Genomic DNA, 19,280 nt, shown 5'->3' on the forward strand with positions numbered 1-19,280 from the left:
TTAACCCCAATTGCCCTACCTTCCCCCCTCCAAAAAAAAGAAAAAATTACAGAGACCAATTTCAATGGGATGTCAGGAAAAAACTTCCTAATTAAGAGAACCGTCCCAAAGTGCAATGGGGCTGCCTGGGGAGGTGGCAGGTTTTCCCTCCTTAGGGTTCTGCCAGCTAAGGCCATTTGTCTGTATGCTGGTGTAGAAATTCTTTTGGGGGTATGGGTTTTACTAGCTCAGTGTTTGGGTGCCTTCCTCAAATTTTATGATAGGTTGTCTGAGACAGGCACAGTATCATTTGTCCTGCCTAGAATCTGGCAGGAAACCATAAAAACACACAGAATTTGAGTGCAAAAAATAAATATAAAATTTATTAAAACACCCACAATATTTTAAAGATATCAGGAGTAATACAGTTCACAAACCAGCTGTTTGTGTAAATCATAATAAAATACAAATCAAAAAAAAAAAGGATTCATACTTGCAATATTTAGGCACCTGAAAAATAAATTTACTGAAACACTGAGGGGAGGGGAGGGCAGGAGAAGGCTTTTATAGAAAGGGAGGTAGGAGAGAACAGGGTCAGGTAGGGGGATAAACAAAAAAAAGGGAGGGGAGGGGAAGGAAAATATTAACCAAAAAGAAAAATTATACAAAATAAAATTATCGGCATAAATTTACTGTACTAATAATATCTACAGTTTAATAATACACATCCTATTGCCTTGAGACATTGCAAACTCTACCATTCATCAACCAACCCCAGATAAACTTCATTTCAAGTAACCACGGTCACAGAGTCTAGACGGAATCTTCAAGTATGGCTGGGAAGTTCACCTCCATCGGAAGCCAGGTAACCAAACAGGAATTCCAAGAGAGAAAATGAGATTCACCAATAAGCTACAGCTTAAGACCACTCTACCTACATCAATCTGCCACAGTCCAACCTGGTCTCCTTTTTTCATTTGAAGTCATGAAAAAGAAATAGCATTAGCACCTCTCATCCCCCAAAGAGGAGAAAACCAGAGGCATTCAAGAAGACAAGCAATGAAATAAAAAGTTCTGGAAGCAGAAAGCAATGAAATGGTATTTCTTTCCTTTGCTTTTATATGTAGATTTCCATGTGAAGAATGGTGAGTTATCCCTGAATGATGCTAGAATGAGAAAAAAAATGGCCAAAAAAAAAAAAAAAAGAAAACCACAATTTAAAAGTATCCCTGATATTAGGAAAGGAAGAAATGAGAAAGTGGGCCAAATTGTTCCCAGATTCTTAAGCAAAGAACATTGAAAAACCTGGGGTTTCTGTTGGACGATCTTTGCTTAAGGGGAAATGCCCGTTGTTTGGACTTTACTGTTCCTTCTACTTGTGGAAACTCTTGGCTGGGGGTGGGAGGAACCTAAAATCTGGGGGCCTGGAATCTTCTCTTTGTTACCACATAGCTGGACACCTCTCTTTGCTCCCCACCTTCCAACTGAAAATCCATTCCCTTTTTCAATTCGTGCAGTGATTAGCTTCCTCCAAAAAAAACCTGTCATTTTTGGGGGGTGGGGGTGGGGCACAGAATGATGAAGTGGCTGTTGATTCCAGCTCAGTGGGCCTGGTCTCAAGGTTCCATTCTGAATGCCTGAAAAGGACCAGTCAGGAAAGCTCATGTGGCTTTTCCTGTTCCTAATTAGGTGTTTGAAAATACTAGGGCTAAGAATAATGCAGAAAAGGCCCCTCCTGCATGCTCCTGATTAGTACAGTGTGGAGACACTTCTTTCAGATTCTAGCCACCTGCATGGCGACAATAGTCTAACTTTTGAGGTATGTTTCTTCGGCATCACGATGACAGCAGTGCCAATGCAAAGCCTAGCTTTCTGGTCGGTTTCAAAATGTCAACTCCCTAGAACCCAAGAGAAAATCAAAGTAGCACCAACATATGACAAAGGAGTTGAAAAGCAGCCAGAACCGCCATCCTCTCTTCCTAAATGCTGACCTAAAGGAAACACCATGATTAGCCAAAGTGGACCACTCAGCAAGGTCAAGGGTAGGCACCTACTTCAAATTAAAATGGTATTTTTCGGTAGAAGCAACCACGAGCCCAAAGGAGCAGAGGGGGGGGGGGGGGGGGAAGAATGACTCAATATTTCTTCTTGCCTTTCAGTTGGGAACTGAGCTCCTGGAAGGAAGGGAAGGTGCTCTATTTGGTTTACACCTTCCTCATGCAAACTGCCCCCCTCCCCAGGCCTCCCTGAGAAATTTACCTTTGCAAGTGGGAGGGGTTGCCTGATGAAGAGAAGGGGGCTAAGAAGGACTGCTTAGCTCAAGGAAGAGGAGGAAGAGGTCTCTACCTTTCTCTTCCCAGAGTTAGCACTTTCCACCTTCTCTTGTCACTAGCCTGTGGGATGACTGGCTTAGAACACAGAGACTGAATGTGAGACTCCAGGTCGGCCAGCCCTTCCTGCATAATAGCAAGGGAGTGAGGGGAGAGTTTGGCTCCTACTTCACACTGAAGGGAGGCAAACAGCAATTTGAAACTATTCAGTCCAGATTCATTGCCAAACAGAGGTCCCAGGAGATAGCACCACAAGGAAAAGAAAGCCGACTGTTGGGGAGCCCCCTCATTGTTGTTTGGTATGTGGTTTGAGATAGGTTACGTAGCACCTGAAGCAAAACCGGATAGGGAGACAATTCTGTTAAAACACCGTAGCACCATTTTATTGAGATTTCAATTCATAAAAATATGCTTCCTAGTCCATAGAGCATACTTCAGTAATAAAAGGGAAGAGATATTGGTTCAGGCACATCAGGGATCTATGTGTGTGCGTGTGTGTGTTTAGTTTTCCTTCTGCAATGCCTTACTTGGGGGATACGGTGGTGGTGATGAACTTGAAAAAGAAAATCTTGTTGGATGAATTTCTCTCAGTGAACTGTGTTGACCCTCCTTCTGATCTCTGCATACCCTCCTCTGCTTGGTATAACACATGCAGTGCAATTAAGATTTGGTCCTTTTTTTGTGGGGGGGGGATATTTTCCAGTTATGGGACTCTCTGATCCCGTGATACACAGGGATGGCCACAGAGGGCTCTTTTGATAGTGGGGGAACATCTCTGTTCACCCCCACCACTGTAGTCTCAGGCAGAAGGCAAAGCAGTAGAGGGGAAACTAGACTCTAGGAATCTTGGGTTCTGCAGAAAGGAAAAAAAAGACAATGAAAAACAAATCCCACGAAACAGCTTAATTCAAATATCCAATGGTCAGACAGTGGTTCAAGGCTCTAGCACCAATGATAACCTGCTGCAAACAGTGATCCCTCTCCACATCACCCGCACCCTACCACCCCCAAACCTGAAGCAGTTTTGGGCAAGTCCTTCCTTTGACAGTCAAACCTCAACTCTGCATTGAGTACAGACAGCATTTGGAGACAAAACTAGGGGGGGGGAAGAGATTCAAAGATAAAAATGCCGTGAATCTCACGTCACTGTATTAGGTGAATTTTGAGCAAAACTGGGTCATGCTGTTAAGGTTCTTTAGATGCAATGGCTTTCATTTTTCTTTCTCATGATCAAGATGTCTGTTAATCATCTTCAGAGCTTACAAAAATGATGGCGCCAGTAAAAAATAAAAAAAAATTGATTTTTCTCTTTAAGAAACCTTCAGCAGCAAGGGTGGGGTAAATAGCTGTGCATAGTTTTTTTTTTCTTTTTAATATAAGTCTAAAGCATGCTAATTTTTAATGACTGAGATTTGAGGTAGGTTATATATGTAGTGTGTAAAAAACAGCACGGTTTTGAACATTGCAAAAGTACTATCGTTTCCATCAAAACACCGTTTTATCTGGGATGGAGCCATCCAATGGAGGCTGCCCCTTTTTCTCTTTTCTGAACAGCCTGTGTTCTAGTCTAAAAGTTAAGAAAGCAAAAGTTGTTTGGGCTGGGGAGCTGGGATAGAAAAGACACATGCATTTAGCTGGATTAACTTCTCCTTTCGGACACCGTTCCCTTTGTGATTTTGCCACCAGGTCGGGGAGACCACAGGAGAAGCAACATCAGGAGAGTAAGTCACATATGCCATTTATCTGAATCCTCTGGGTCATACCGGAGACACCCTCCAAACCCATCCCAGCAGCCACCCCACCCACCTGGGATGTCTAAAGGTCAAACAGAAGGTCACATTCTCAAAGTGTTCCTTAAAAATAGACAACTCGCTCTCAGAGAGATTTTAAAATGAAGTTTTCAAGGCACCCCTGCGTCTGTCTACCTAAGCCCAGAGTTGAATGAGACCTGCGGCATCCACTCTGATGCCACAAAGCAAGCTAGCATCTGAAGGACTGCCTGGCCCCAACTGGTTCCTCAAAATTAGAAAATTAGCATGCTCAGCATCGGCCAATCCTTTAAAGGCTTTTGTCACGTTGCACCGGGAGTGCCCAGGATTTCCTATAAATCTGAGTCTGGAACCATCCTCAATCCTGATAGGCTCTTGGGTATTGATTTCAAAAGCACTCATTCTTATCTTGTAAAAAGAATTGTTACAGATTATGGTTTCTTTAAAAAAAAAAAGTGGACAAAAAGCACATTAAATACACAGCTACTATTTACAGGTCTCCCGTTATCATCTGTTAAAACATACTGCTTTTTTTTCAAGTTGCTATTTAAATCTAGGTGAAAGTGCTTTAAAAAAATCTTCCACTATTTACAGTTAAAATCAGACCACACCAATGCTCCCTCGGGACGTCTCACAGAGGCTCTCTGCCAGGGCTCCAGGAACATTTCAGTAAACAAAGGATTGGATTCAGTTCTCAGCTCTCGGGGAAAGGCACCAGGACGTGCGGGAAGTGGACTGTGGCATCCATCTGGTTTTGTCCGGATTGGGAACAGACTGGCCGCGCTCTATTCTCATAGGGCTCAGTTTTGGTTCACCTGTGGGGAGGGGCCAGGTCCACAGGCTGGCTGATGAGAGGAGGCAGCGGTGGCAGCCAGGTGGGAGGGGGCAGCCCCGCCCCGCCCACCTGCGCCTGCCGAATGGGGGGCGGGAGGGGGAGCTAGTTAGCGCCAGGCAAGTTTAGCTAATACCACAGAAATTCACACCCCTCCCCCCGGGAGTCCGGTTTGTTACAAATCAATTGCTTGTTGACCTGTGGGTCCCAACCACTTTTTGCAGGCTCTCGGAACAAAGTTGCAAAAAAAGTAAGCACCTATTGTTTCAAATGAACAATTGAAACTTCTGGTTTCAATGAGCTGTTTGAATGCACCAGTTTTAAAAGGGAAAACTGAAGGATTTTGTTTTCTTCTTTCAGTGGGGGGAGAGGGAGGGGAAATAAAGGAAGAGGAAGAGAGGAAAAGGAAGGAGGAGGGAGAGAGGGAGATGGCACCAGCTGGAAAAGAAACCTCAAAGTAGCAACCAGTTGAATTTGCATCTGTAAGGAATGACCCTTTTCCACCTCCCAGGCCCCAGGGCCAGAGTGTGGCAGGTGGCTCAAGGATGCCGCATGCACCATGGTCCAATGTAAAAATCCAGAAAATGAGGATCTCCAAGTTGCTTTTTTGTTATTCCGGTTTGCCCAGCTCTCTTGGACTGGAGAGTCAAAAGCAAAATCCTAGACAGCACCAGACTTTGCAACAGTGATATACACAGAGCAACTATTCACAGTTTGTTCGCCTTTTTTTTAAAGATACAGTAGCCCTTTTTCCATATTAGCATAGATCATGAGGGGAGGGGTTCTTATTGGTTGGATTTTTTAAAACTGCTGTTAAGATTGAGACAGACTCCTTCAGCCCCCAAGTACTGTCAAGCAGCTGTACACTGCAGCTGGAGGCTGTTTGAAGGATGCATCCTTTCTCCACTGAAACCGCAACTCCGTCCTCGAGTGCTACCTGGTGACCAAGGTCAAAACGGGATTTGCTAAATAACGGACAAAGAATATTCAGTGTGGAGACTAGCAGGCCTGAACGTGTCTACTTCCAGCCTGGTTTCTGAAGAGGCCGGCCCCAGCATCTCTCAGGTGGCTCAGGCATGCGGAGGGCAAGGAATGGAGAAGCCCACCAGGTGCCCTGGCAGGCTGCCCGACCACACCCTGAAGGAATGCCCTGTCTGGTCCTGCCCCGATCAAAGCCATCCGAATTGTGACTGCCAGAAGGAAAGGCTGTGGTGCTTGCTTTGAGAGCCATGGCTCTGAGGGGCTGGGGCTGGAGCCGCAGCCAGAGCCTGAGCCGGAGCCGGAGCCGGGCCGGACTGGGGCTGGAGCAGCTGGAGGGAATGCTCCACTCCCAGCAAAGACCTCCCGATGGGAACAGAAGCTGTCTGGAATTCTGGCTTTTCTTGCCGGCTAGGTGACTCATCATTGTTCCTTTTTTTAAAAAAAAAAAATCCAATAAATACACATTTTAAATGGCAATTAAAAACCACTCCTTTGTGAAAGGATGCTATAAACTCTTCTTCCATTCTTGTCATATACAAGGACAGATTCTTAAAAATAAAACCCAAGTCCCTGACCAAGGGAAAAAAACCCAATGTGGAGATATAAATACTAAGCTTACTGAAAAGCATCCGCCAGCCACAGGCTCTTCAAAGTGCCAGGGGAGGAGAGCAAAGAAGGGGGAGCTCTGGTGAGGTGTGTGCTGGAACAGAACTCTTTATACATATATGTGGGGTGGTAGCTCCATATACATATACAAGTATTTCTGCCCAGCCTGGCTCTCCAGCCCAGGGGGCGAGGGAAAAGCACCACAACGATGACCCTGGGCTTCGGTGCCATGGACGCTGAGGTAAGAGGGCTCCCCCATGCTTTAGATCCAGCGGCTGTAGGGCCCCGTCACCTTCGTATAGGCATAGGAGGAGACGGTGACCACTGAGTCGGTGGTGATGGCTGGCACGTGGCGGGTGGGGATTGGGTTCTTCTTCTCCTCCTGCTGGGGTTCTGGGGCAGCTGTCCCCCCCCACTTGCGCTTCTTCCCATAGGGCTTAATATCTGGATGGCTCAGGCCCAGCCTTGCTGCCTCCTCCCTGGCACGGGCCCTCTCAGCCAGCTGCTTCATCTTCGCCTCCCAGAGGGCCAGGCCATGATTGGGCTGGTTGAGATTCTTGTGCTGGTAGAACACCAGCGAGATCCGGGTGGGGTGGTACCGGTTGGGCTTCTTGAGGGGGGTGGTGGCGTGTAGTTCACGCCGGGCACACTCAATCAGGATGGACCCGTGGGTGGGGGCCACAGCCACACCACCGATGTTTTCATCTAGGAAGTTGTGTTCGCTGTCAGACCACAATTCCTCATCTTCCTCCTCCACGTTGTTGCTGACGTTGCCACCGCCGCCACCCCCACCGCCACCCGCCTCCTCTTCCTTCACTGTCCCCTTGTCTGAGGGCCCCTCTGCAGGTACCTCCCCAAGATTCAAAGAGTCCCATAGCTTTTCCTCAGGCTTCAGGGTCCCAGAACCTAGGGCTATGCCAAAAGAGGACCAGGCTTTATCAGGTAGGCCGGACCCCGCAGGGGTTGGAGTCCTTCCCTCGTCCCCTTTGACAGGACCCCAGAGCTTCTCTGGGTAGCTCGAACCTCCTTTGAGAGCAGGGCTGAAGTCTGGTCCCACACTCCATGGTTTCTCTGCCAGGCTAGGCCCATTTAAGGTGGGAGTGCTATCTCGAAACTTGCAAGGGCTCCAAGCTTTGCTCAGCAGGCCGGCTCCATTGGGAGGCCCCAGTGGTGGCTGCTGGGGTGGCTGCCCCCCTTCGGGGGGGAACAGGCCCCACTGGCTGTCTGGGAGACGGGCTGCTGGCAGACAGCTAGCACCAAAAGAGCCCAGTTTGTCAGGGAGGACAGAACTTTCACCAGGAGCAAACATGCCCCAGGCCCCGCTCACACCATTAGTCCTCTTTGGAGAAGCACTCTGGCTGCCTGGGTGGGCACCCCCCCACAGGTGCTCCTTGGTCCCGTTCTGGGAGGCCTCAGGGACAGGTGGTTTGCCCAAGTTCCCAGGGACCCCAGCAAGGGGCTCGGCTTGAGGCAGACGGTCACACGGCTCCTGCTTGATGACTTGACCAAAGCAGGGACCACTCTGTGCAAAGGGGGAGGGGTCTGTGGCTGTGGGAGGAGTCCGGTGGCCCTTGGGGAGCAGGTAGTCCTTGGGACCCGGATAGGCAGGCGGGTGGTGAGGCGTATGATGGCCATCACTGCTGACAGCCTGGCTTGGCAGCTCAGCAAACTCAGGGCCACCATAGGCCTGGGTCAGGCTGCTCTGCAGGGCCTGGAGATCCGGCTTCTTATCAAAAACCCCAATGGGGCCTCCCCAGCTGCTGGGGCCTCGGCCATTGGCACCGTAGTTGAGGAACTGTGAGGGGAAGACAGAGCTGCTGGGGGAGAAGCCGTAATAGCCAAAGGATGGGATGGCAAACTTGGAGTGGAAGCCATTGATGGGACTTAGGTTGGGCTGTGCATAGTAGGAGTGGCAGGAATAGACGCTGTTGACGCTGTAGGGGTCTGAGGGCCGGCAGCTGCCCAGCACCGAGTAGCTCTCCACCACGGCATTACCGCTGTACTTGAAGGAGCTGTAGTGATTTGGAGGTTCCACCTTGATGGCGGGCTTCAGAGCTTGCTGGGACAGCCCGTTCTTCAAAGAGAGACCTGGAAATGAAGTGCTAGGTGAGGTTGGGCCCCAGTCAGGTGTGGCACCCACACGCCAGCCTCCTGACCAGAAGAGATCCTGCTCCCTGCAAGGTCAGCCCCCAGCTGCAGCTATTGAAGGGAGAAAGAGGAGTCAGTCTAAGTCTCAGTGAGAGGGCGAGGAGCTCATACCCAGGACAGTCTAGGCCCGCTTCTGGGTCCCTCCTGGGCTGGCTCAGAAGTCTTTGACCCCAGAGGCACTGAGGTCCTGAGGCCCACTGCCCAGCTCAGCCCCCCTCCCCCCCCGGTCCCTGGGGCCCCCGCCCCAATCCGACCCTCCACCCCCCCCCCCAGGTCCTGAGGTCTACTGCCCAGGTCAGCCCCCCTCCCTCCCCAGGTCCTGAGGCCCACTGCCCAGGTCAGCCTCCCTCCCCTCCCTACCAGAGGCACTGGCTGTCCATCTGCTGCCAACAGAGCATGCTGGCAGACAATGAAACAGGGGCCAGGGCTCTGCAAGAACAGGGATAGGACAAAACATGTCACTGATATTTCTTTCTCGTAAAAGGGTATTTGTTGGTTTATAGAGATAGAATAAATAATAACAAAATTCATCTGGAAGAACAAAAGGTCCAGAATATCAAGGGAATTAATGAAAAGAAATGCTAGGGAAGGTGGCCTAGCCATACCAGATTTTAATCTGTGTTATAAAGCAGCAGTTATCAAAACTACTTGGCTGAGGAGTGGCTAGGTGGCGCAGTGAATAGAGCACTGGTCCTGGAGTCAGGAGGACCTGAGTTCAAATCCGACCTTAGTCACTTAACACAAAAACTAGCCATGTGACCTTGGGCAAGTCACTTAACCCCAATTGCCCTCCAAAAAGCAAAAAAACCAAAATAAAACAAAACTACTTGGCTGAGGAATAGAGTAGTGGGTCAATGGAAGAGACTGGGTACAGGAGACTCAGCAGTCAATTACTATAGTAATCTATTGTTTGATAAACTCAAGGACCCCAGGTGCTGGCATAAGAATTCACTATTTGACAAAAGCTGCTGGGAAAACTGGAGAATAGCATGGCAGAAACTGGGCATAGACCAGTATCTTATACCATACACCAAAATCAAGTCTAAATGGGTGCACAATCTAAGTATAAAGGCTGATACTATAAGCAATCTGGAAGAGCAGGGAATAGTTTACCTGTCAGATTTATGGAGAAGGGAAGAATTTATGACAAAACAAGAGACAGAGAGCATTACAAAATGCAAAATGTATTATTTTTATCACAATAAATTGAAAAGTTCTTGTACAAATAAAGCCAATGCAACCAAGATTAGGAGGGAAGTAGAAAACTGGGTAAGATCTTTTATTTTTGGATGCTTTTTGGAGGGGCAAGGGCAGGGCAATTGGGGTTAAGTGACTTGCCCAAGGTCACACGGCTACTAAGTGTTAAGTGTCTGAGGCCGCATTTGAACTTAGGGCCTCCTGAATCCAGAGCCATTGCTCTACTCACTGTGCCACCTAGCTGCCCTGAGGGAAAGAATTTTTATAACCAGCGTCTCTGATGAAAGACTAATTTCTAAAATATATAGAGAACTGAGGCAAATTTATAATATACATCATTCTCCAATTGACAAATGGTCAAAGGATATGAATAGGCAATTTTCAGAGGAAGAAATTATCTATTCCATTGATATTTACAAGCATATGAAAAAATGCTCTAAATCACTATTGATTAGAGAAATGCTAATCAAAACAACTCTGAGGTACCACATCTCACCTATCAGATTGGCTAAGATGACAAAACAGGAAAATGATAAACGCTGGAGAGGATGTGGAAAAATTGGAACACTAATGCATTGTTGGTGGAGTTGTGAACTGATTCAACCATTCTGGAGAGCAATTTGGAACTATGCCCAAAGGACTATTAAAAAGTACATGTCCTTTGACCCAGCAATACCACTTCTAGGGCTGTATCCCAAAGAGATCATACAAGTGGGAAAAGGACCTGTATGTACAAAAATATTTATAGCAGCTCTTTTTGTGGGGACAAAGAATTGGAAATCAAGGGTTTGTCCACCAATTGAGGAATGGTTAAACAAGTTGTGGTATATGAATATAATGGAATGACTTGGGCAAGTATATAAGAAATGAGCAGCAGATGGACTTCATAATAACCTGGAGAGACTTCTATAAACTGATGCTGAGTGAGGAGAGTGGAACCAGGAGAACGTCATACAAAATTACAGACACGTCATATCTGTGATGACTGACTTTGATAGACCAGGCTCCTCTCAGCAATGCAAGACTATAAGACAACTCCAAAAGACTCATGATGGGAAGGGCTGTCCACATCCAGAGAAAGAACTACAGACTCTGAATGCAGATTGAAGCAAACTCCTTCCTCTCTTTTTTGTTTTGTTTCTTCTTTCTCATTGTTCATTCCATTGGTTATAACTTCTTTACAACCTGACTAATGTTTAACATAAAGGTGTTAATACAACCTGTATTGGACTGCATGCCACCCTGGGGGGGAGGGGGAGAGAGGGACTTGGGAAAATCTGGAACTCAAAGGACTGTGGAACTGAATGTTTGAAACTAAAAGCAAATAAATAATAATAATAAAGCATTTGTTGGGAGCTTTTGTTTAGGTATAGGGACTAGAGTTGTGATATAATTGGCATAGAGAACTCCTGGGTGAAGAAATTCACTCTCCCAATGCAGGATGCCTTGACACAGATGGCTGGTCTATGTCAAAGGCAGGTATCACACTCAGGTCTCCCCCACTCCAGACCCTTTATTTCCAAATCCATCTTCCCGCTTCTCCTCACCGATACCAGGCTCATGTTGTCACCAGGCTCCACTGAGAAGTCCCTGGGGACTGAGGAGCTACTTCCCGGCCACCCCCGCCTCGGTCCACACAGGTGCTCACCTGGATCAGCCTGGAGCAGCTCGGGGAGCTCTAGCACCTCTCGCTTTATCTTCTCTGGAGTGAGCAGCTTCTCCTTCTGCAGCTTCTTCTTCTCGGCCGCTGCCTTCCGAGCTTCCAGCTGTCGCTGGCGGCAGGACTTGGCAGGCTCAGGAAGCCGGCGGACCTCACGGGGGAAAGCGGTTAGCACCTGGATGGCCCCACTGGCCATCTTTGCCCTCTGGTTCTCCTCACTGCCAAACTCATCTGTGTTAGCAATCTTGTAGAGTGGGAGAACATGCAGCTGCTCATCCTCTGGGATCTGACCCACACAGCGATTGTCCTCCTTGGTCAGTGTGCATACCTGCAGGGGTCAGGGCAGGAGGTCGGGACAGGGCAGTGCTGTTACCGGGGGCCTTGAGGGATTGACCACTTCTCAAACACCTTAGCCATACTTAGGCAATGCCTTACTGACCCCCACAAGGTAACAGTCTGTATTCAAAGGCTGGAGCACTCAATACCTGGGTTCAAATCCCACTCCTGACACTTCCTAGCTGTGTGACCTTGGGCAAGCCCCTTAACCTATCTCAGTCAAATTTCCTCATCTGCAAAATGGGGCTAATAGCAGCCTCTACCTCAAAGGGGTGAGAGCGTCAAGTAAGAAAAGGCACATAAAAGGACTTTGCAAGCTTTAAAGATTCATAGGAATGTCAGTTGTCATCACCATCACCACCACCATCAGCAGCAGCCTCCCTATCTCCTGTCCTCACAGTACCCCTAGTTGGGTGAAAGGAATAAAGTCGTGGCTGAAGAACTGCGTTCTTCACGTTCCTGACATTTTGCTCAAAAGCAGGGTGCTTGTTTCCTCCCCTCTAGAGATGGGGAAAAGCTTGTGCATGCAAGGAGGAGCAGAACGAGGTCTGACAGGCAACACGTGCCAGCACCCAGAGAGAGAACTGGGCGGCGTGTGCTGCCACATCTGCAGAAGGCGCAAATAGGGCCAGGCCTCGTGGGGAGAGAAGGCAGGTGGGGGCAGCCCTTCTTACCACGGTGCAGCCATTATACAGGTTATGCTGATCTTTGTGGGCATGAGCACAGAAGTCCATGCAGGCTGTGACCCCCGAGAAAGGCCGGCCTGGCTTCAGTCCCAAGCGACAGTCTATTGCTTCTTCTTCATTGTTCACCTGGGAGAAGGGACCAAAAGTTAGCTCAAGTGACCTGGTAACATGGAACCCAGAGGCAGATACTCGAGAGCAGGGGGGAGGAGAGACCCCTGGACTCCAGAGAATCCAGAGACGCCTTTGGGAGACTGAAAAGGGGATCTTAAGAGGGCTCACAAAGTCAAACTTCGAAACTGTTTGACACTCCTGTTTGCCACTAGGTGGCAGAGTGGGCAAATAGGACAAAGAATTTGCAATCAGGAAGTTTGGAATTCCAGTTTTGCACAAGACCCTTACCCTTGGACAGGTCATCTGACCTCTCAGCCTTAGTTTTCTCATCTGTAAAATGGGGTAACAATAACACCCAACTTATAGGATGGTTGTGATTAAATAAAAAATGTGTAAAATGTTTTACAAATCTTAATAAGCTATGTAAATGCCAGCTATTAACTTGCTGTGCTTTTCATAAGCTGTTTATCAATCAATAAATATTTACTAGGTGCCTACTATGTGCCAGACCCTGTCAAGTGCTGGGAAAAAATATACAAATCTGATCCAACAACCTTGCAAAGTAGCTGCTATTATTATCCCCATTTTGCCGCTGAGGAAACTGAGGCAGGGGTTAAGTCACAGAGCTGGTCAGTATCAGGCTGGATTTGAATTCCTGACCTCAGGCCCCATTTCCTATAGGATTCTCTTGCTTTATTTTTTCTCATATAAGGAAACATTTGTGCTTGTTGACCTCTGTCAAGGTAATAATAATAATAAAAAGAAAACAATTTCAATTGCACACCCTTCCAAAGTGGATTGATTTCTTGGAGTAAGGTGCTCCTAGTGTGGAAACTCCCTCTACCTGATCAGAGTAGCACATGAGGATGGCCAGTGAGCGGCTCAGGGTCACTCTGCTGCTGGATATGCCAGAGAAAGAATTGGAATCTAATTTGGTCATGTTGATTTGGAGATAAGCTCCTGATTCATCAGACCATGATGTCTCTCTCTCCCTTCCATTACTCTCTGGTCAGACTTTGCCGTAGGCTAATCAGATCACATACGAAGTAACAGAATTGACCGTGGGTGGCCTTAGCCCAGCTGGTGCCTGTCCAAAGGAGGGTACCCAAACTAGATAAGGGAATGGAGAGCATTTCCTAGGGATTGCTTGGAGGTGCTTGAGATCTTTAGCCTGGAATAAAGAAGGCTCGGGGTGGGGGCAGGAGGCAGGAGAACCATCTTCAAATTTCTGAAGGCTCAGAGAATTCACAGCTGGATAAGAATCCATGAAATCCCCTAGTCCAGCTCCTTCATTTTACAGATGGATAACTATGGCCACAGCAGGGATGGGACTTTCTCAAGGTCATCTAAGTGGGCAGTGGAGAGACTGGAATCTGACCTTGGGTCGTCTGACCCTGAGCCCAGGTCATGTAAGCACAGTCATGTGGGAGTAAGAGCCAGGAGCAGATGTGAAAGAAGTGTGGAAGCTGGGGGTGGGCAGGAGGAGAGGAAGCAGCTCAGGCTTGGTGAATGGGAAAGCAGCCTAAGAAGGAGAGCTGGCCCAAGTGGCCTAGACACTCCCCCCCCCGCCCACTGGGATGGGGCTGGGGGCATTCTTGGTCTCTGGGGTCTCCTCAGTGTACCACAGTATAGCCACCTGGGTGCAAGGATGAAGAGACCCTTAACTACTAGCAAAAGGGAGGAGACTTGGTCCAATGGAAAGGGCTTGGGAATCAGGATCAGAGGGCTTCAGACCATCTCATCACCATCACGGCCCCTCTGAAACTCAACCATCTCATTTACAAAACAAAGAGGTTGGACTCAGTAACTCAGCATCCTTCCAGCCTTAAATTCGAAGAACTCTCTGTTCTTCTCATTAACTGCTGTCTCCCAACTTGTTCGGAGATGCTTTAGCCTAGAGAGATGAAGTGGCCAGCCCAAAGAAATAGATGGGGCAGAGGCTGAAGCCAGATCCGGGCCGTCCAACACCATGCAGGCTATTGTCAATGCCCTCAGAGATGGAAGAGGGAGGTAGCAGGTGGGGCTGTTACCTGATTTTGATAGGCCTGGGGAGCGAGCTTCTTGTACAGGGGGGCGACTTGAGTGGCCAGGTTCTGAAAGTGTTTCCGAAGATTTTCCTCCTGTGAAGGGAAGAATGAAGAGGTTATACCCAGGCAGGAAGGGGCTATTAGGGAAACTGAATGCTGAAGGTGCTACCCTGGGGCTGTGTGGGCATTGATCTTTGATGATGTCACTGAGGATTGGGTGCACTGGAAAGCAGTGTAGGCAGACCACCTAGAGAGTGGGAGAGGAGATGTGGGCTGCCAGTAAGGCCATCAGCCATATAGTTGTACTATACCACTTTGGCTTGATGCTCTGGGGCATGGCAGAGATGCCACCTATGTAGAGGAAGGGGTGGGATCCATCATAACGGACTCATGGAGCCATTGAACCAATGGCCTTCAAATTATTCTACAGAGGATGGGAAGAAGGAAGGGTGGGCTTTTAAGATTCCCATTTCACAGATAGGGAAACCGAAGCACAAAGAGGTAAGTGATTGGTCAAATTTCTTACAGCTCTAGAAAAGAGACTTTGCTTTCGAAGCCCCCTCTTACTAGACTACAGGATTATGTCTCATTCTTCAGGACTCCTCTCAGTTGAGCTCAGAATAAACAACATATCTTACATCTTCCAGGCTGCACATGTCCTTAGTTCTCACGTGTGAGCTGTGAGCAGCTGGGGCTAAGGGAAAAGTAGGAAGAGAACTCCCAACAGGATAAACATACGGGGTGTCCCAAAAGTCTTAGTGCACGTGTGCCCTTGAACCTGAAGGCTGCACTAAGATTTTTGGGACACCCAGTAATGGTGGCAGGGGATGTAATAGATAGAGCCCTGGGCTTGGGATCCAGAAGACATGAGTGTGAATGCTGCCTTTGACATATACTTGTTGTATGACCATGACTGAATACCAACCTACCTGAGGCTTCAGTGTCCTTATCTAAAAAATGGGGATAATTTTGCACCCGGGCTCATGGAGTTCACCATCTGAACACTCAATATGATGATTATCCTCATGTCACAGACAGTGAAATGGAGGGTCATGGTTTGGGGAACTGGGCCAGCCAGTCTGGGGCAGAGCTGTTCATGGAATCCAGCAGGGGGTGGGACAGGTACTTCAGCCAGATTCACCAGGTACAGAGCAGCAGGGGCTGCTAGGTCCCTTCCACCCCCAGGGTGGGGGCTAAGTTCATGAGCATTAGATAACTGGAGGCCCAAGGCATCATCATAGGTTGATGTGGAGAAGAGCATGGAAGAAAGGGAATGTGAGAGGCAGAAGCCAGGTGCCAGAAAGGGTCACCAGCAACGGTCACTCTTTCTTGGTACAGGGAGAGCTGAGGGCCTGTCTAGGGCCCATCCAGCTGGAGCCAGCAGTGGCTGGAGTCACTCCCATAATAGGCTAGCCATTCCTCAGTGGTTCATGCCCAGAGGGACCCAGCACCATGCAAGCAAGGGACAAATGGAGAATGGCCCACCTCTTCAGGATTGTCCCCTGCAAGGCGAAACTTTCGAGGATACTTGCTCCGGGCATATTTGCAGCCATTGAAATACATACTCCAAGAGCACCCAAAAGAGAAGGAGGCACCACAGGTAGATGGGTCTTTCCCCTGGCACGCACAGGTTCGACTGCAACACAAGCCACAAACGTTATAGATCTGGAAACTGTCACCCTGAAAATCCAGACTCCCCCCGCCCCATGTCTCCCATGGTGACCAGCAGAACTCCCCCCACACCCAGCTCAGGCACCACCTTCTACCTGATGTCTTGCTTTGTGCCCCTAAGGGGCATGTTAGGAACTCCCCTGGCCCCTCAGACTACTTTGTATGTAGCCTGCATTCATTTTATAGAGACTTACCTGCACACATGCTCTTCCCTGCCCCCTCCCACCAGACTGTAAACTCCGTGAGGGCAGTGGAAGGGCAGTTCCTCACCTCCAATCCTGCATAAGCCCCAGGATCTGACCTGCCCTTAGCCCCTCAATGTTCTCCCTAGACTCTGCATGGGGCAGAGCTGGACCTCAGTGACCATTGATTCTGCAACCATGATTATCTCACAGAAGAAGACACTGAGTCCCAGAAAGGCTGCAGGTTAGACCTGCACAGCCACTCTAGGGGAAGCATTATCACCAGCTTCTTGCAGCTGGAGACCCTGAGAAATAGTTGAATGATTTTCCTGGGACTACATGGCTAGCAAGGATCTTTACCACAGCAGCCCAGGTTCGCACCCCTGGTTTAATCAGAAGGCAAAGGAGAAGCTGTGGTTCCAAGCCCAGGTCTGGCCCAGCTGCCCCTGCCAGCCTGTCTCCCTCCCCCCACCCCATCACTCCCTGTGGGCCTGTGCAGACTCACTCATCGTTGAGGCCACATCTCCGGGTGGTGGGATTCCCATAGCAGCGAAGTGTCTCCGTCAGCTCCCGGTACAGAGTGTCCCCCAGCTCTGGGCCAATGCCCTCCCAGACCATGATGAGAATGATGATGACAGCCTGCTCACAGCGGTGCCCCGAGCGATGGCGAACCAAGCAAAGCAGTTTCTCTTCCTCAGTGTATCGTCGGTACACCTACAGCACAAACACAGGGACCAGACTGTTGGTGAGGCCTGCCCAGCCAGAGGCAAGAACCAGCTCCAGGGCAGCCCCTGCTGCTTCCAGTTCAAGGGAACCTACAAGCTCCTGTCCTCGTCAGGGCACCAGATCCACAGCAGTAGAACCTGATTTAAAGTGGAAAGTGACCTCTGAGGCCACCTGAGGCCCAATGAAGGGAACACACTTGCTCAAGGTTAGACGCTCTCATTAATCTTACAGCCAGAAGAGCCCTTCAACAACATTCCTCAGAGAACCACAGGTGCTGACATGGATGCCAGGACACAGTGGAAAGGGCACTGGCCCCTGGCAGAGGGCATAGGCTCAGATATCACCTTGGATGATTGGTGGCCCTGGGACCCTGGGCAAATCACTTAACTTCCCCAGGCCTCAGTTTCCTCATCTGTAAAAATGTAAGGGTGGACTAGATGGCTTTGGAGGTACTGTCCTCAGGACTTTTAAGTCATGACCTTCCTGGGCTCTAATTTCCTCAAAATGAAAATAAGGAAATTGAACAAGATGGTCTCCGAGGTTCTCAGGCCTAGATATTTGATCCTCACCTCTACTGAGGCCATCTGATCTAGCACACTCCTCCAAGGCTAGCCCACACCTCTAGGTCTAGCCTGCACCTCCAGGTCCAGCTCGCACCTCCACAAAGACTGCCCTCCACACCAGCCTTGACAAGCAGCTATCTAACCTCTCTAGGAAGAATACGTTCATGACCCTCTGGAGGGCTCATTCCACATGGACAACTTCAACTGTGAGGAAATAATGAAATCCCACATTTAGAGCTGGACGGGAGCAGGTTATCAAATCCAACCACGTGATTTTACAAATGAAGAAACAAACAGGGTACAGCGACTTGCCCAAAGTCACGCAAGTGACAAAGTCAGACTTCAGAGCCAGGATTCAAACCCAAGTCCTTTGGCTTTTTTTCTGAATCAGGTTGGCTGGCAAAGGTTTGACTTGAGGCCATGCGATTTTGAACCAGTCAGTTATACACTGTGCCTTGATTTATACATCAGTGAAATGGGGACAAAAGGAAGGAAGGGGTAGAGGTGAAGGACCTGAACCTGTCGATGAGGTATCATTATTCCCCTCATTTAGATCACAGAGTCATAGATTTAGAACTGGAAGAGACGCTCAAGATCATCTACTCCATTTTACAAATTAGGAAACTGAGTCCCATAGAGGTCAAGTGTCTTGCTCGAGGCCATAGTACTCTGACACCAAATTCAGCACTTCTTCCTTTGTTTTGGGAATTCTACCAAACTATGTTGTTTGGGAACTCTACTGAACTATCAAAGAATCAAGAAAGTAGGAGGTGCAAGGGTTGATTTTCCACATGGTACAGCATTCACAGTTCAGGGGCAATAGCTATCAGTGACCAGAGCCCTCATCTGTGTGAGGCCTGGGCCTTATCCCAGGATAAGATGCTGGGAACAGCTCTTGAGCCAGCAGGAAATGTCTGGGGGCATACCAAAGAGTTGTCTTTCAGACCTATACCCCAGGGCTCCCCATAGCTGCCTGAAAATGCTCATGTACAGAAACACATCAATGCCCCCGAGAACCAGGGCACAAGTGTCTCTCAGCATAACTCAGATCCACATGTTAGAAAGCAGAGAAAGGCCTAAGGGGAGCAGGTGGGGATAGATCCCAGGAGGGCCTGCCTCTCTGTGGTGCCCTACCACAGGTGTACATGGCAAATGTATCAAAAATCAACCAAGGGAGCATGCCCTACAGTAAGGGCTCATTTGTTCCTTCCTTCCTTCCTCCTTCGCTCCCTCCCACCATAACATCCTCCCTCCCTCCCTTCCCTTCCTTCTCTTCCTCCCTCCCATCCTTGCTCACTTCTTTCCTTCATCCCTTCCCTAAGAGAAGGGTCAAACACCAAGATACAGAATACCACAGGTTCTTTCTCCCTCCTACAATCTCAGAGATGGAAGGGGCCTCAGATACCATCCAGACCAATCTGGATGTGGCAAGAATCCTCTCCATGTCATTGCAAACAAGGAGCGGTCTTATCTCAG

General features: G+C 48.7%; 1 protein-coding gene across 6 annotated transcripts in view; it reads right to left on the reverse strand.

Annotated features, from left to right (window-relative positions):
- Positions 1-334: 334 nt before the first annotated feature.
- TET3 (tet methylcytosine dioxygenase 3) overlaps positions 335-19,280 on the reverse strand; it is a 136,176-nt gene continuing 117,230 nt past the window's right edge. For all 6 annotated transcript variants that reach the window (XM_069102799.1, XM_069102798.1, XM_069102803.1 and 3 more), the window contains 6 exons: positions 17,021-17,229; positions 16,148-16,298; positions 14,666-14,755; positions 12,513-12,650; positions 11,491-11,830; positions 335-8,585 (listed from right to left, as the gene is read on the reverse strand). In XM_069102799.1, the coding sequence (XP_068958900.1) occupies positions 6,760-8,585; positions 11,491-11,830; positions 12,513-12,650; positions 14,666-14,755; positions 16,148-16,298; positions 17,021-17,229 (2,754 nt within the window). In that variant the 3' untranslated portion in view covers positions 335-6,759. The remainder of the gene's footprint in view (positions 8,586-11,490; positions 11,831-12,512; positions 12,651-14,665; positions 14,756-16,147; positions 16,299-17,020; positions 17,230-19,280) is intronic.

This window comes from Petaurus breviceps, unplaced genomic scaffold, assembly GCF_028583685.1.
Source record: "Petaurus breviceps papuanus isolate PSGF00001 unplaced genomic scaffold, PetGlider_PUasm1.0 556, whole genome shotgun sequence".
Classification (NCBI taxonomy): domain Eukaryota; kingdom Metazoa; phylum Chordata; class Mammalia; order Diprotodontia; family Petauridae; genus Petaurus; species Petaurus breviceps.